Raw genomic sequence first — 17576 nt, forward strand, 5'->3', positions numbered from 1 at the left:
CTGTTGAGACACAGCGGATGAGTCACACACCATTTGTCTGGTAAAAAAATTAGCAGAGGAAGCAAAAGTTTAGTGCTGCAGCTCCATCTTGTCAATCCACAAGGCCTTCATGCTGAATTATTGTGGAACCATTCCATGACCCTGAGGTCTTGAGGAGATGGAGATTGTCAGTGCCTTTACCTCAGGGGAGAGCCAGCGGTCCTCAAAGGGCTGGGGTGGCCCAGGATTTGCTGGATCACCAGCAAATCCTGGGCCACCTGATAGGTCTCAAGGTGTCCTCTTGATTGGTTGGAAAAAAGACCTGCACCCACTGCAGCTCTTTTGTGGAACACTTTGTCCAGCCATGCCTTACCTGATCATTTGGATTTCTGGCGTAGGAGCTTCAGCCTGACAATCTCTGGAACAAGGCAAAGGTCCAGCAGGCCAACGATGTTGTCTAATGAGTGACTAGAGGACGTACACCCACCCTGAACCATCAGTTCATCGCAACCTGCACCAACCAGATGCTTACAGAAGCTGTTAAAGTACATCCACCTCAATGTACATTGGATGACACCCACAGATCACTCACGTGTTCACAGATGTGTTGTTGTCAGGGTGTTGTGGCAGTTGCAGTTGGGGGAGCATCAGTGGGATGATGTGAGAGAAATGTCAGTCAAAGCACATCAACTGCTGGGTGCAGATGTTCATCTATCTAGCGGTAAGACACCTGACGCCTCATCTGTCGTAGGGTGAATTCCAATTACTTACCTTAATCCTCAATCCTCTATCTTAACCATGAACCTCATAACTCAAAACCAAGTGGTATTGAACACAAATAGCTGAGGTTTAATTGCATTTTGGGTTCTCATCTCATTTTCAGTATTTTTCACTTCTGCTGCCTAAAATAACTAAATATTTGTTTTGAATTTTTATTGTGGCTCGATCACTGCGACTTCTGTGATTTGTAAGTCGCTCAAAAAATTGTGGGCATACGAAAGTGGTCCTGTTGAAATACAACACTAAATCGGTGCACGTGTAATTCAAGTTGAATCAAAGTGAAAATCGAAAACAAGCCTTTGTGACGTCACTGGAGGTGGATCCATTAGAATGCAGGTGAAAAAGCTTCAGTGTCAGAGGAGAAACGCAGAAGCGCTACTATGCCGAACCATGACAGCTGGATGTTCTAATGGTGCCAGTGAGCATATACATGTCACCTTTCCTTTCTGAGTGTTTTATTTTGTTGATTTCCTGTTTTCCCCTGTCACTTCCTCACTCCAGCAATGGCGCCCAGCTGGAACCACTCCTGCAAACAGTGATCAGCCTAAGAAGCTGCTAGTTCCAGCTTGTGGCATCACATGGGACTTGCACACTTTTTTGGTAATTTGCTAGTTGTTTCTTGTTGGTGTGTGTGTGTGTGTGTGTGTTTCCAAACCATTGAGGGTTTTTTTTCCTGCTGTTCAACAAGCACAAATGTCCTTTTTGAGCGCATCTAACTGTGGCCATTGTGATTGCAGCCGCTGCCATTTCTACCCTCTCACTAGTTTAACTTGTAGATTCTTTCTAGCCTTGTTTCTCCATCTTTATCTTCCCCTCTGAGGCAAAACACAATCAGAATTCAGGACTCTTTTCAGGAACTCACATGCCCGGTGTTGTGACTTGAGCTTGTATGGAAGTTAAAGGTGGTGGTTGGACGAAGGATTTACTCAAAACAATGGTCCAATTCGCTGTCAGAGAGTCTGAGTGCTTGACCTCCCCGACCTCTGAGCTGGAGGCTGGTACTCCGCTGTCAGCGTCTCAGTCTTCTTGTCTTTCTTTTTCTATGAATCCAAGTGTGAGAAGACTTCCTTGATTTATTTAAAAGCGGGCTGCAGGTGGCGCTGGAGTGGTATTTTAGTATTTCAGTGGCATTATATTTAATAATATGAGCGCTTGACAAATTTATACACACGTATGCGATATAAGTACATCAGCTGAAGCAGTGGTACTATTGTGTATCAGCACCCACCCAAAACGGAAAAGCTGATATGAAATGCCACAAGAGAAAACTGACTGTTCTGAAAGTGAATTGTAAAATACACCAAACACACAGTGAACACTGATGACACAGATTTTTATTTCCCAACTATTTCACAATGCATTTACAGAGCGTTTATCTGTAGAGTCGCACAAAGGGGTGGAGGACTCGATGTTTAACCTGCACAAGAACACAGATTATTCTTCACTTTACCTGGAGGTATGGAGGGGCATCAGTGAAAGAAACATATTCAATGTGGTTTAATTACCGCGTTTGAAAGTATACTCCGTTTTGAACTCGTCACCTGAAAGAAAAAAGAAGTAAATCAATAAATAACACAACTCCTTTGTCAAAACCTACAAAGAAAGCTGTTTATGAGAAGGCTGATGGATGATAGCAACCTCAAGTCCCCAATCTGATCCTCAACAATGAGACAGTTCTTTCCCTGTACCTGTGCTCCCACAGCTGCGTGAGAGTCTGTTGATCCTACTGTTTGTTGCTTTTGGTTTCTTTTCACAGGTTTGTGATTAAATGAATGTTTCTAGTATATATCTAGTAAAAGTATATAGTCTAGGTTTCTAGACCAGATATATTGTCAAATTGTGAAATGAAAAGTCTGGTACTTGTCTGGTAGTAGTCGTAGATCTTCACGACTGCTGGCTTCAGGTTCTCAACTGGCACGTCCTGTATGATATGCAGGCTGTGGTGGATGGGGATGTCTTTGGGCAGCTGTTGAAGCAGAGCATGACACAGTTACAAGTCAGCCAAGGAGAGAGAAGCAGATCCTGTGAGAGTCTGCCTTACCTCCTCCAAGTAGATCAGGACATGGTCATCTTCGTGCTCCACACGGTCCACCAGATGAGCCTGTCTCAGCTGACGACAGATTTGATACCAACATGAAATGAAGGTGGGAAAGATTGAACACCTAAAAGTGCTTGCTGCTTACATTCTTCAGAGTTTCAGGAGCAGGAGAAAATCCTGAGAGCAATTTGATGTCGGTGATCACCATGTTGGTGGAATTCTGCTCTCCATTATACCTGGAAGGAACCAGAGGGCCGTAAGTTGCTGCTCAGCTGAACGGAGAAGAGTCACTGCTCAGTGTGGCCACTTACAGCGACGTCAGACTCAGCTTGAGCTTCGATCTCAGTGAGTTGGACTCATCCAAGACTTCAACTGAAACTCTCAAGGTGGAAGGGATAACTGGCGTCGGGACATTGTAATGGACAGCAAGCTGGGACACAGACAGAAAACAGCTCAAACTCAAAGCAAGTTTTTTGACAGACATCAAGTCAGAAGATGGGACAGTACCTGGGCAGACGCACAGGCTGTGCCCTTAACCACCAGGTTGTGTTGTCCTGACCAATGTTCCAGCATCTTCTCCTGGTAAAGCAGCTTGTTGTCCTGGTTCACCTCAAAGAGCAAGTCTCCTCCAGGAGACTGGAAGGTGACAGAGCTGGAGCCAGCAGGACTGAAAACCAGTGTTGAGTAGAGAGCCAGAGCCTGCAGGGCCACCACTGTGTCCTGCAACACACATTCACTTGAGAGGATGTCACACACTCAAATACATTCCTGCACAACAAAAAAACATACTCTCAATAGTCTCAGCCAGGAGCGTCTGAGGCTCTCAAAAGAAATATTCTCACTTCAGACATGAGCCAGCATCGTTTGACATGTTCTGAATTACAGCCACACCTGAATGGTTTTAAACTAGATCACAGTTGACAGAGAGTTTTTGGAGCAGTACATAACTTGACCATTGGAAAAGGTTGTGTGGATAAAGCGTGCGCACCAGGGCTTCTTGGTTTTACCTGTGTGGAGGAGAAACCTCCATAGTAGTTCTGCTGTCTTGTCAGCCATCTGACGATGCTGCTGCTGTAGCCCAGATCTTCAGCGGAGGGAGAGGAGCTGAGTCTGGCCAGCAGCACGTAGGAGCTTATCTCCACAGACAGAGAGGATGATTTGTCAGTGGCATCCTGCTCCCAGTGGAGGAAACCACCTGCAGAAGAGGAGGCCAGATTCCTCTAGAACAGTTGACGTCCTTGACTGATAAAAGTATTATTTTCCTCCCAACTAAAGAGTCTCACGAAATGAAAGATCATGAGGTCAGGTGGAAGATGACCAGAGAAACACTCACCCTCCCTGACAGCGACCTTGTCAAGGTGTTGGAGCAACAGATTGCGAGTCTCGACGTCTCCCGCTAAGGTGAAGACATAAGCCATCAGAGCTGTGGTGTAGGTGTTGCTGTGGTCATGGGTGGACTGCCTCAGGCACAGGAGGCTCTTCTTCACAGCCTCCTCCTGTGGCACATGAAACCATGAAAAATAAGTTTTATAACTTTTTAAATCATGAGTGAAAGCATGGTCAGGATTCATGCAGGCATGCAGACACACACTCTGGACCACTTACATCCTCTTTGGCATTGATCTCCAGGAAAGCAGCAGTAATGTAGGCACTGAGAGTCACTTCATCAGACACTCCACCCTGGGAGGAGAACACACCAACATCATCAGTCTGCCATAACCTGACAAGCACGGTGACACGGCACCTTCATCCTGTTGTTGAAGAGTTTTCCAGACTGTTGGAAACAGCCATTTTCCTTCTGCATGCTCTTCAGCCAATTCTTGGACTCTTCAATCTTCTGAGGGTCGATGTAGACGAAAGACTTTGCTTTGGCGAAAGATCTCACCACAAATGCAGTCAACCTGATGAAAGATTCATGAGGCACTGATGGCAACACAATTCTCACGTCATGTCCTATTTATTCGAATTTAGTTTTAATTTGTAATCACAATATCTGTTGTACCCCCATGAGTCACCTGTGATCTTAACAGACCTGCCACACATGTTGGAGACCACAGCATCAACTGCCGTGGGTCCTCTGATTCTGAACTTCCAGCTACGTAGAGCAGAAGTAGGGAGAGAGACTCACCAAGTATTCCCAGTTCCAGTGCCAAAGGTGCTGTACGCACCGTTGCGATGCTTGTAGTTCAATTGCCTCTGGTATCCTGCCACCCAACACAAAAATAAGCAACCATATGTCTAAAAAAAGCCTGCTGGCTGTCGACTGATCTCCCATGCTGGAATACAGTTGTTTATTTTTAAGATTTCCACAGCTGTGTCTTCAAATGAAAAACCACCAGTACTTATTTATCATCCTCCTCTCTAGGTCTTGACCTGAGTTCACCTTTGTTCCTTGCACGTCCTATCACCTCCAGAACAGCGAATCATCACTGACATCACCTTGTGACCCCAAATCCAACCTGCTCTCAGTATTAAGTGCCCCTCTCTTCTCCTACAACAGAGATAACTGGTCTCACCGCTGGTCAGGAACTTGGTGGCTTTTTCCTTGATGTCTGGCTTCAGCTGCTGGGTGTTTGACAGGTACTGCAGGATGTAGATGTTTGGTGCCAGCAGAGCCATGTTCTGCTCCCCACATCCGTACGGCATCCGCAACAAACCATCCAGGTTTTGCATCGCCCTGCCCAGGATGTCACCTGCACAGAAGGAGCTCATGAGGCTTAAAATCACACGAATATCACAAACATATTGAGATGATGCGCGAAGTGAATGTTTAACCAATCCACAAGTGAGTTTAAAGAATTTACCAAGGACAGACACCACAGCACGAAGAGATCCGTCAATCACATTCTCAGGAAGTTGAACAGTAACTTCCTCCTTCAGTTCACCTCCTATTGACACAAAAATCATTAAAAGAATTTGTATAGTGTAGTTTGCAACACAATCATCATCTTATCCTTCATCTTTGGACACAAACATGAACCGGCTTTTCTGTGACAAGCAAGCAAGTGCACAGATCGACCCCTAAAGCTGCTCAAGCATCAGCCATTCCCCCCACCCCATCAAGAGTGACCTTGTGTTGGAGCACATTTATTTCCCTTGGGTTTAAAGAGAAAAATTTACTCTCTGACCGAGTCAGCCCAAATGTATTTTGGTATCTGATGAGGCATTTATTTGTGTTGCACGACCTACACCTCGGCACTCACAAAACCCTCATGCAGTTCAGGACAGCTAAAAAAAAAACAGAGTTAGCGTAATCCTCTGACGTTGCTTTGCTGAGATAAATCAATCACATTAATGCAGCTGAAAATATAAATATTGATACTGGTCCGCCATTACATGAACACAGCATACAATTAAACGAGTCAGACAACTTTCTTGACTGAAGATGTTTACAGGCTCACAGTACAATGGCCTCCAAAACGCCTGTGCACAAGCCTGACAACAAAAAAAAAAGCATGCTATTATTGTTTTCGATTAAACTTTACACTTAAATGGAAAATATTCATTAATGTTAATCTTAATAGGAAATCCTCGATCGGCATTAAATGCAGAGACAGGGGGGTTCGGAGCATGTGCACCGGTGCATATTATGTTTTGAAGTTAAACGTGATTTAAAATCTCAGAGCAATATTTTGAAATTTCTTGACTTAATTCCTGTTTGAATGACCATCGCAACTGCCACTTGACCAGCACACAAGTTCGGTGGCTCATTTGGTGCAATTTCATAGCGGTGCCACTCCAAAATCGCATTCAGTGAGAGTCGGGGGAAAGAAGCAAATTGACCATATGACCAATGAAGTCAGAGTTGTATTTTGGACATTAAAGCGCTCAATTCGTGCTCCTGGAGCTCTGGGCTGCTGCAGCCACTGGCAGTGGTGAAAAGCCTACGCACAGACAAAAACATGAGACAGCATGAGCGCTTTAATGGAGATAAATCATCTGAGTTACCATTGGTTTAATTGGTTGGTTTAGGCAAGACTCAACATCTTGGCAGCATGAAGCTTGGTTGAACTCCATACAGACACTGTATCGTTACTTAAACGGCAGGGTTCTGAGTGTGTGAAAAACATAGCGGATTATAGTCCAGATATTACTGTATAATAACAGACAAGTTCCATGAACTGTAGTTCCATGATGAACTGACCATTGGGGCAGAGGAGATAGTTGAAGTTCTCTGTCATCTCAGTTCCCTCAGCCTGGAGAACAAGCAACGCAAGTGAGTTTTAAAATCAATTTTCCGCAAGGTCATGGCAATTCACAAATGCTCACCTTAACAATGAGGGACCGTGTGACCACATCAATACGGCCCTTTTCAGGCACACTCACAATCTCATTGTTGCAGGAAGTATGGGAAGTCACAGCTTCAGCAGTGACTGTGATGTTCACAGGTCCTATGGAAACACAGCAAAGGGTTGAAACATGCCTTTTCCCAGACCGGGAAAATATGAAACCCCACTTCACTGGGAAAAATGCAGGCCAGCTAGTGGGCCACAGAGGATTACAATGATCTTATGAATCATATTATCACTTACCCAAAGAATTTGCGGAGAAAGCCCAGCGGAGAGTCTTGTGCTCGTTGCCACATAGACAGGACGTGTACTCCACACCAACGTATGGAGTGACTGTGTATTCCGTTGAAGGTGAAGGATATGCACCAATCTGGTCAAGATGGAAGAAGTGATTTTTGAGGTTTGTCATGTATGATGATGGAGGTGTCATGTATGAAGATGGAGGTGGAAGAAGTTACCCGCAATGACATTGAAAATGATACATTAGACTACAATATGTCCTCACAACATTGTGCAAGAAAAGGCCTTATCACAAGCAGCAGAGACAGACAGTTCAGGTCTGCCTGTGCTGAATCCATTCATATTTTGTCAATATAAGAATGAAGTATAAAATAATTTTTAAACTGGAATGCTTCTGCCTCGCAGCAATCTCTGCACCTGGGTGTGTGCATCATGCCTGAACACACGCCATTGCTTGTAAAATCCAGTAATTTCATACACATTTTAGCACAAGTGTTTCTTTTTGCGAACATGTAAACATGTTTGTACAATCTTTTGTAAGGTTGAACTGTTCATATATCAGGAACGAGGAATAAATAATATGGTCAGGCTGATCATGAAAGAGAAATATTTCCAATTGCATTTATCTGTTTTGTGTGCTTTTGCCGTACAAAATGTTCACGTGATGTTGGATGATGGATCTGAAGCTGTTTTGACTGTTGCTGTATTTGCAAATTTTTGTGTTTCTGACTGAGATTTTTTGGTGAAGTGTTGAAAGTTTTGAAAGACAAGCTTGTAATGGACACAGCACTGTATCTTGTCGCCAGATGCAGATGATATTGAGGTTTACAAATGTATCTTTTTATCTGAGAGATGGCCGGAGGACACTTAATGCCCAACTGCTAACATTATTGTCAAAGGTATTTCAAAGAGGTCGAACAGCTTATTTTTTTCAGTCAGATAGATGGCTAAAGCAAACACAAAGTTCAATGGAATAATGTTGTGATTTACCATGATGCAACTATCCATGTAGTTGAAGATGGTGGCCTTCAGGTCGAAGGTTTCTCCTCGGATGATGGAGTAGGGCAGAGAGAGCTCCACAAAGAAAGGCTGGAACACGGTCAACTTTTCGCGAGGAGCCAGGCCGAAACCCTCAGGTGACAAGCAGAAAGCCTCTGTCTCCCACGTGGTGATGGTGTCTGGGACTGTTACTGGAATGTCTGTGCTACCGGACTCTCTGTTGAGATAGTGAGCTGGTTTTCAGATGTTCCCTAAGGTCACACAGTCACGACTCACATGTACCACACATTTTAATGAATACTGCGCTCCATCTCTCACAGTATTAACCAGTCAAACATTTGTTAAACTCAGTCGCCTCTTCAAACACCAATGGAACACATCATCCAAACCAGGCTCACCCAACTTCCACCAGGTCCCATAGCCACGTCTCAGGGAAGAAAGTACGGACAGTCACGATTGGTGGCCAACCGCCGCCATAGCGACCTGATCCCATGTAATGCATTCTACTGTTTTTCCACAAAATGCCTAAAACAAATAAATAGAAACCTTCATGAGGCCACGGAATGTAAAAGATAAACACAACAAAAGGTCTTGCAATATAATTTCTCACCAAGATCTCGGTTATACATTCTTCCTGTAAATGACATACACAGAGGTATTCGGATGAACAAATTTGTTGCCATCTTCAGACCTATGTTCTAAAAAGCCAGAGACAAATTATGCAAATAAGTAGAAGCAGAAGAAATACATGTTACACTTCAGTACGTCACTGCGTGAAAAGAGCACCTGGAATACTGTGAAAGCATCGTCCCTGTCGGGGCCAGGGTAAGGTAAGATGGGTCGCTTTGGTCTCACTGGCAGACAGGTCTCTGGGCCTCTGTGGCTTGCTTTGGTGAGAGGCAGCAATTTGAAGATCTTCCATGAAAGTAGAATGACATGAATTAGATGAACACATGTTCAAGCAAGGCACAGCCGAAAACGGGAGAGGAGGGTGGAAAAGAATCTGTGTGACTGGATGTCTTCAAAATAATAATGTTGCTGCTGGTGTAACAATGTCCTTTTATTCCACAGCAAGTATAAACAGCTGGTACTGGAACTTTCAGCTGGAAGACCGGCTGTGGAGATGATATATTTTAATACAGCCGAGCAACATTTTGACACTTGGTGTTAGAGCGTTGCTTATTATATTATAAAAATGATAAAAACCTTGTCTGCATCCAAAGTCTCCCCGGGTCTCTCGATGAGGACGCTCTGGTCAACAGCGCTCACACCACAGAGTGAGTGGGGTTGGGCCTTCATTTGCAGGCTGCCCTGCTCTCCAGGTAAAGGTGAAACCATGGAAAACCTCAGGGACGCCTGGAAATCAAGTGATAGAAATCAAGACATGTAAAATGAAGCTTTGACAAAAAAAAAAGAAATAAGCAGACTAACAACTGAACGAATGAATGACAACAAAGACAATTCTTTGTTGTATAATAATTGTATCATAATAATAATAACATATTATTATTGCGCATCAGATTTCTGTGTTCTGTAAAGCAATTGGCCTAAATCAAAGTAGATCCCCACAACAAGTCCTGAATGAGTGAGGGCAGAGACCATGAGCTGACAGGCTACTGCCCTGTTGCTCGATGATTTGAAATTCAGTGATTTCTCCCCTATCAAGTCTGGGATACTAGTTGAACGCTGTCTTCTCATCACATACTGCCAACAACCTCACTGTTGTTTGCGTTCCTTTAACGCCCCACATGGAGCTATACTCACTCATCACCCCATTTGACAAATACTGTATGTTCATGTATCCCCTGTCAACCACTAGTGTCACATACAAATATTTCCTTCCGAAGCTAAATCTAACCAATATTCCATGTTTATTACTTTAATTCATTCGTGGTTAATGCATGAAAAGCATGAAAGAATCCAAGCTTTATACTCACTGACCTTGTTATTGAAGCATTTCTGTGTGGAGAAGTCTTCACTGTCAGCTATCACCGTCTCACTGGCAAGCACCGTATAAGCCACAACTTGGACGACAGGGGCCATGTCTGCAGTCACGCTCAGCGGGAATGTTATCTCACCCTTAACCACTGCAACAGGAACACAGCTGTAACTTTTGTATCTCTGAGGTTATGTCCACTTTCAAACAAGATACAATGTTCTCACCTGATGCACTTGGAATCATTACCTCCTTAGCTCCTTGCATGACAATGGCTCCTCTGGCTAACACCTGGAAAAAAGGGGAACTTCGCACTCAAATAAAAATGATGATGAAAACAATGCCAAGGACAGATTCAATAGAAAATATATTTTTTAAATGAACTTCATAACATGTCTGAAAAAAACTTAACTCACCAGGTATACAAGAGTCGCAGAGCCTTGTGCTTCTCCAGCGAAGGTGTAGTGGACGGAGATATCTGTGTCCTGGTCACACGGAATATCTTCTTTCTTCTTCTGAACCTCCAGAGAACTCACAGACTTTGTGTCCATGGAAGGTGATCCAAACATGGACACAGTTTTTTCTCCTGACTCATAGAATGGAACTCTGTGACCAGGAGAGGACAGAGACGGTGTGCTGCTGACCTGTATTAAAGAGCATGGAAATATGACACATTAGGTGACATTTCAATATTGTATGTATCACCTCTGAAGCTCTGAAGACGCAGTGTTGACTTCTTCTACTTTTGCAGTGTAAAAATGCAATATGGCAAAAAAAAGATGGGTCTATGCCTTAGGTCAGGATTGTTTTCACAGAAAACTCTGAGCTTTAAAAGACTTTTGGCTCTGCTCCTTATTGAGGCCATGCTTCACCTAACCCCGACCTCCATCTTTCTTTCGCTCGACCCACTGACCACGCAGTCATGATATGGCGAGACGTGTTTCTACTGGAGGCCTAATGCATCAACACGTAACGTCCACATTCCCAATGTCAATATATTACACCAAGGGAGTGAGGATGTGTTGCTAGGCGTCTCAGCGCTCAGTACGATTACAGGTCTAACTCTGGAACAACATCTCAATCTGTCACTGAGTAACACTGGTAAAGTAAATATGTGTCGAACATTATGAAGTAGCAGTCTGTAGCCACAGATAAACAGAGCCTGCCATATGAGGTGACATGAGACATGATATGATATGAAATTTGAACCACCAATCTACAAGTTTCTAAACAACACAATAAAATTACAATAATTACTTTTGGCTTTACAAGATGGACAAGCTCTCCAAAATTACCATTAAAAGTTAAAACATCCACCTGTCAAACAATGTAGAAACACCAGCGTCGCGACTGTCAGTCAGACTGGTGACTCACATGGAGGTGCAAGTCCTGTTTGCGGTCGTCTGTGCTGATGGAGAAGGAGGCGACACCATCGTGGTCAGTCGTGAGATTCTGGAGATGGCGTGAAGACCGCCTTACACCCTCAAACAAGTACAAGGTCACGTTGGCCATGGGGGTATTGTTGTAGTAGACACCCTTTACCTGTTGGACACAGAGCAGAATGTCAATAAACCAGGCAGGATACTGGTTCATTCAGACTTTTCAAACTTTTGCTCAGCCATGTCAAAGGAGCCAATGTCAGCATGATGAGAGACTCACTTTTCCCTCAATGGGTGACCCCTGGTGGAAAATCTTGGGCGTGTCAATAAAAGACAACTTTCCAATGGCATAAGAGATTTTTAATCTTTTGCCTTTTTGTCGAGAAATTTCTGTTGAAGGAGAGTGTATTTTAGGTTCTTGATTACACTCAACTGAAAAGAGAAAAACCAAGCAAATTAGAAAAGAAACTTGCCTGTTCCCTCTTCTTCCAGCTTGGCTCTGATGTCAATATCTTCTTGAACAACCTTTTCAGCCAGTTTGGTGAACGTTGACATTTGTAAAGTAAAAGAAGCGCAGCCAGTCTTGTCAGTCTGAAATGGAGATGAAGTGGAACCTGGTGTTTTAATCGGCAGAATGTTGTCCATGTCTAAGTTAAAGTATTAAGTATTAAATTATTAAAATGAAATCAACCCAAAATGTTTCATGAAATATTCTCTGAAAATGTTATATATTGACTACTGGTGGTGTGGATTGATCATCCAGCGTGTCATGTGAACACATGATAGCAGCATTTGTGGTTGTGAGTTGTCTCTCCAGTGGAACAATGTAGATCCAAAAAAGGGGAAAAAAATGTAATTTGCCAGATTAAATGTTGAAATATTTAAAAAATGTGTTTTCAGTTTACAAATCTCTTTTGAGAAATACCTGTTTTGTCTCCTCGTGGCATGGTATGTCATCGAGTAAGTAACGGTTCGGAAGGCGACACACTTTCACCGTGGCAGATCCAGGCACAGGTTGTCCATATGTGTACCTTAACATAAACAAAAGAGATGTATTCCACACACATCACACATCGACCATGAACCAAGACGAAGTGTTCTTACTTCCCACAAACATCAAAGCTGAAGCTGTCCTGAACGATGGTGACTTTATCGGATCCTTTTAATGTTACGTCAAATTTCGGCAGAACTGAAGACAAAATATATTTGTCAGAAAGTGTTTGTGGATCAATTCAGGGCTTTAATATCACGTACCATATTTTTCCACCTTGAAGCTGTGTTCTGTTCTCTGCCCGTCAGCAGTACTCACCACTAGACGGTAGAAACCTTCACGTGCCTCAGAGTTCAAGGCGTGTGAGAGCTGCAGTATTGTGCCGCTTGCAGTTTGGTTCAGCCACTGGCCAATGCGGTTGCGGTTGGAGTCCTTGCATTAACAGAAGTTGTGTTTGAGTTCTCCCTGTTTTTGAAGATTGAATCTAATTCACCTCTCTTTTGTTGCAGATTTTTCCCTCGTCCCTCTGTGTATTTTCCGGTTCGTGTTTTGGCTCTGGCGCCTTCAGTTCCTGTCTTCGTCGTCTGTGTTTATTGTAACTTAATTTAATCTTGTTGTCCGTGCCTTCTGTCAGCCTGCAATCATCTGCACCTGGGTCACTTCTTAGGCAATTATGACAAATCCTTTCTTAAACTGATAAGGCTCATGAATCCGTCTATTGTGAGACTTCATTTTGTCCACTTGAGGCCGCCGTATTCTCTGGTGGTGACGATTTCCATTCCCGTTTTAGACTTTAGACAATTCTCGACTTTGTTGTTTATTCACAGGTGGAGACTGATTCTGTTCCCAGTTTGACTTTAGGCTGCATCCCATTAGTATTGGCACTGCCGTTTATTTGTATTAAACCTCATACCTGTCAATCCTCTGCCTTGCCTCTCGTACTTTCTGCTGTCCTGTCATCTCTAAGGCTTGTGAGAAAAACCATATGTCGAGAATTTAATCCCTAAAAGCCTTGTTATTCTACCTGTTGGTTTTTGACTGCGCATCTGTGGATGAGTGTTTTGCTCACATTTCTGTTGTGTTCCATTTTCTCTCGTGCTTTTATTTAGTCATTGCCTGTTTGGTTCTGTGTTTCCGTTTCCTTGTTTTTCCCCAGCTTTCTGAGCGACAGGGCTATAATTTATTTGCTCATCAAGCTCGCATGGATTTCAACCCCTCGGCTCCAGCTCGTGTCGCCAGATGGTTGCTTCGTGTCCTCACGGAAAACTCTCTAGACCCTCGCTTCTCTCGTGCTCCTATATTTCCAAATTCTGTGCGTGACGTTTTCTCTCAGCTGCCTCCTTAGTAACTCTCGTTCCTCCGTTTTCGTTTTATTGCTTCTTGGTGCTGCCAAGTCCCTCCTATCACACACCAACTCCACACCGCTGTGTTAAAGAAGCTGCCGATGATATATGTATGTCAGTCTTACCTGGAGTTCGATGATTTGGTACTGAAATGGAAGAAGGCACAATGTAAGAGTCACATCAATCCGTGTTATGGCTACACAGAAGCAGATTCACAAGATTCAGAGTTACTGCTCTGTCACTCTGGTGCGGCTTGTTTCAGCCAACACCTGATTGGTTAAACAGAAAACCTGCACCAGAGTGAACCTCCTCACAGATTTACTTCAGGAGACGGTGGGTGCAAACTCAGGATAACCAGGACAGTCATATTGAGCTCTGCATTACATAGATTGCATGAACATTACAGACAGTTTGTGAATTTAAAGAGATATCAACAGCCGAGCCACTCACCATCTGTTTAGCGGGTCTAAACTTGATGTCCATGGAGACAACTCGGAAGTACACTAAAAGAAAATGTTGTTGAAAATGATCAGAAAACGATGTTCTCCTGCTTCCTTCCAATTGTATTGATCCAAAAATTTTATAATTTTCCTCTATCCCAAATCTTTTCATGGAAATATTTTAATATTTGGATTCCTGTTTAGCCCTGTGATGGCCATGGTGTTGACTTCTTCTTTGCAACATCAACATTTAAATCACATCGAAAAGGGTTGAAATTCTCTTTGCTCCACATGCTTATCACTGTTAACGTCATTTTCTGTCCTGCACACGTTCACTTGCTTGAAAATGATTCATACCCCTGGCACAATCTCGGGAAAACATTTGTTATTTTGTTTTCTGTGGTTATCTCATGATGTTCTCATGGTATAAACTCTTTTGTTAAGTAACAATTAAAACGACTTAAAGCGTCTTTCCAGAAGATTATAAATAGCGGGAAAATGTGTTGTTCTGTTCTCACAGACATAAGACATAGGATACAAAGGAATTACAAGAATAATATCTTTTGTCAATGAAGAATCTAAAATAGAATGTTTTCGGTCATATGGTAGGAATAATTTTCAGGCCGAGTCTACCTGTCTGTCCAGGGAGGTACAGCGGCTTGTCCGTCTGGATGAACGTCACAGGTTTGTATGATTTGATCTTGACTTTCCTCACTTCTCTGGAGTAAAAGGTTTTTCCCTGGACCACAGTCTCCAACATTTTCACCGCCTCGTCCGCCACGACAGGAGCCTATGAAAAAAAAAAAAATCTCAAAAATCCAACAATAAAATAAATAAACAACCAAAGAAAAACACAAGAAAAGGTGTCACATTTTGAGCTCTGACCTTGAAGTCGACACATTTCTGATATTCAATGTCCGTTGTACCTAAGAAGAGGATGGTGTTTTTCTCATGTGACTGTAGAGTGACTCTCATCTGCAGAGTCTCGTTGGGCTGCATGAGGTTGATGCAGAATCTGTTTGTGGCTCCCGCTTCAAGAACCGCAGGTATGGCGACCATGTACTGCCTAAAACAGTAACAAAGCACGTAATGATATGTAACTATCTGGAAAAACAAATTATACTCCGTTACTTACGGTCCTGCCTCTATCTGACCAAAGCACACCCAGCTCAGGAGCACACACAGTGTTCCGGTCCATGACTGAATCCAGAGACGACCCATGGCTGAGTGGGACGATCCTCAGATTCGGCATCCGCTGAATAACATCTGTGGTCAAAGAACGTCCCACCTCTTGATCACCATCCACCCCCTGAGGCCTTAAACAAACAGCTGAAATTGACTGTCGGGTAAGAATGCAAATAGTGACTGAAAAATGTCAAATATTTGTCAATAAACATTTCTGAAAACTTGAACTTACTGAAACTGATTTTTTTCAATTCAAAACATATAAAACTTGATTCATCAACTTGCATGTTATGCCATTGGGACAGAAACTGCTCAGACTGGGTGACAGTGGAAACAACTGTGTGGTTTTGAAACAGGTTCATTCATCCTCCATGTGCCCCACACAGTTCTGGATTCTGTTAATGACTTTGTTGTTGATACTGGTCAAAATATATCCTGATGTGGAATAAGCAAAAAAAAAAAAAAAAAAAAAAAAAAAAAAAAAAAAAAAAGTTTTAATTTACATTACTTAAAATGTAACATTTGGCCAGCCTAAATAAGACGCAGACTGAAAAAATGTAAAAAGAAATCACATCCATTTACTCATTTTTAGCCGCAGTGAGTCAGGGTTGTTCTTTACAACTTAATAAGATATATGAAAGTCAAGCTTTTGTATTACAACATTTCTTTTCATTCATTGGTATATATTTTCTTTTCATTTTTGCTCCTTCTTTCTGTACTTTTGTACTTCTGTTGTATTCATCACCACAAAATATTTCAGCAACTGTTTACATATGTATACATATGCATATTTTTGTTTTTGTAAAAGGTGGACGCCTAGTTACATTACAGACCTAGTCACCTGCTGAACTAGAGTGGCTGCAGGGGAGGCCAGTACGGGGTTCCAAGTGTCTTATGAAAATTATTTTTATTAATATTTATAAGTAACTCTGTTAAATGTAAAATCCACACCTTGTGTTTCTCTTGGTCGTCTTCACTTCCACAGGTGGTTTCAATGGAGTTCAGTGTATTAACCACGACACATTACACAGCTAGCTTCAGATGAACTAGTTCCTGCCCTTTCACCTAGACCATGATGGATGAGACTCCGTTGCACAACTGCAATAATAAAATATCAAAATGGCTTCCATACAGAACCTGAATAAAACACAATACAATTCAGTCAGAGCTTTTTGGAGAAGTTTGTGAAATTCTGCAACAACGCCCTTTGTCCTCTGTGGGCTTCATTCGCAAACAATCCTTCGCCCCGATGATCCTTTTTCAATAAGCAAACCAGTATTGCTACTGTTGTGACGCTGCCGATGAGTCGCACACCATTTGTCTGGCAATAAAATTAGCAGAGGAAGGAAAACATAGAGTTGCAAGACCATGGATGAACAATGAAGACTCAAATGCTGTTGCTGAAAGTTTAGTGCTGCAGCTCCATCTTGTCAATCCACGAGGCCTTTGTGCTGCATTATTGTGGAACCATTCCAGTCCTGCTTTTGCTTTTTTCCCCTCTGTTCCTTTGGCACACGGCTGGAGCCGATTAACCTGATGACTTGTCTACAAGAACACCTGGGCTCCAGCAACGTGTGCCAGACCGTTATATTTATTCCCATGATTTGTTCCCAGTGTTGTTCTTCGTTTCCATGTTCCCTGTGATGTGTCCACTCGCTCCTGTGTTTTTTGGACTTCTCGTTCCCCTTGGTAACTCCTGGTTCTCGTTGTTCAGCTTCTTGTTTTGTGTGCTAGCTAGCTCATTTAACTCCCGGTTCAGTGACGCTTTCAGTTGTTTTCTTGTTTAATTATTAAATATTATTTATAATTCCCTCCTGCCTCCTGTGCCTATAACCACTTGCACTTGGGTCCTACACCACGTCCCCTATACATGGCTTTAGCTCCGTCGTCCCTTCGTCTCGTGACAGTGTCCTCTTGATTGGTTGGAACAAAGACCTGCACCCACTGCAGCCCTTTGTGGAACACTTTGTCCAGCCA

General features: G+C 42.9%; 1 protein-coding gene across 1 annotated transcript; it reads right to left on the reverse strand.

Annotated features, from left to right (window-relative positions):
* Window positions 1-2154: 2154 nt before the first annotated feature.
* On the reverse strand, window positions 2155-15743 carry LOC128763397 (alpha-2-macroglobulin-like). The gene is made up of 35 exons (XM_053872160.1): window positions 15550-15743; window positions 15300-15480; window positions 15048-15204; window positions 14425-14477; window positions 14100-14120; window positions 12895-13063; window positions 12745-12829; window positions 12566-12671; window positions 12114-12231; window positions 11921-12030; window positions 11636-11803; window positions 10678-10905; window positions 10489-10552; window positions 10267-10412; window positions 9532-9681; window positions 9112-9240; window positions 8936-9023; window positions 8724-8850; window positions 8317-8542; window positions 7330-7456; window positions 7067-7188; window positions 6942-6993; window positions 5602-5685; window positions 5314-5490; window positions 4926-5001; window positions 4542-4698; window positions 4403-4477; window positions 4131-4293; window positions 3805-3992; window positions 3305-3517; window positions 3109-3227; window positions 2943-3033; window positions 2801-2869; window positions 2620-2725; window positions 2155-2300 (listed from the first exon to the last, which is right to left on the reverse strand). Exons 1-35 carry the CDS (start codon window positions 15633-15635, stop codon window positions 2257-2259), a joined length of 4275 nt encoding a protein of 1424 aa, XP_053728135.1. The 5' UTR covers window positions 15636-15743; the 3' UTR covers window positions 2155-2256.
* Between the last annotated feature and the right edge of the window lie 1833 nt (window positions 15744-17576).

This window comes from Synchiropus splendidus, chromosome 8 (genome assembly GCF_027744825.2).
Source record: "Synchiropus splendidus isolate RoL2022-P1 chromosome 8, RoL_Sspl_1.0, whole genome shotgun sequence".
In the NCBI taxonomy this organism is placed as follows: Eukaryota; Metazoa; Chordata; class Actinopteri; order Syngnathiformes; family Callionymidae; genus Synchiropus; species Synchiropus splendidus.

Coding starts and splice junctions, on each gene's coding strand:
- LOC128763397 (XM_053872160.1), bottom strand. CDS start 15,635: ATGGGTCGTCTCTGGATTCAGTCATGGACCGGAACACTGTGTGTGCTC. Junction 7,457..8,316: donor ACATGGATAGTTGCATCATG/GTAAATCACAAC, acceptor CATCTTGACCAG/ATTGGTGCATATCCTTCACC. Junction 5,491..5,601: donor TGCTGTGGTGTCTGTCCTTG/GTAAATTCTTTA, acceptor CCTTCTGTGCAG/GTGACATCCTGGGCAGGGCG.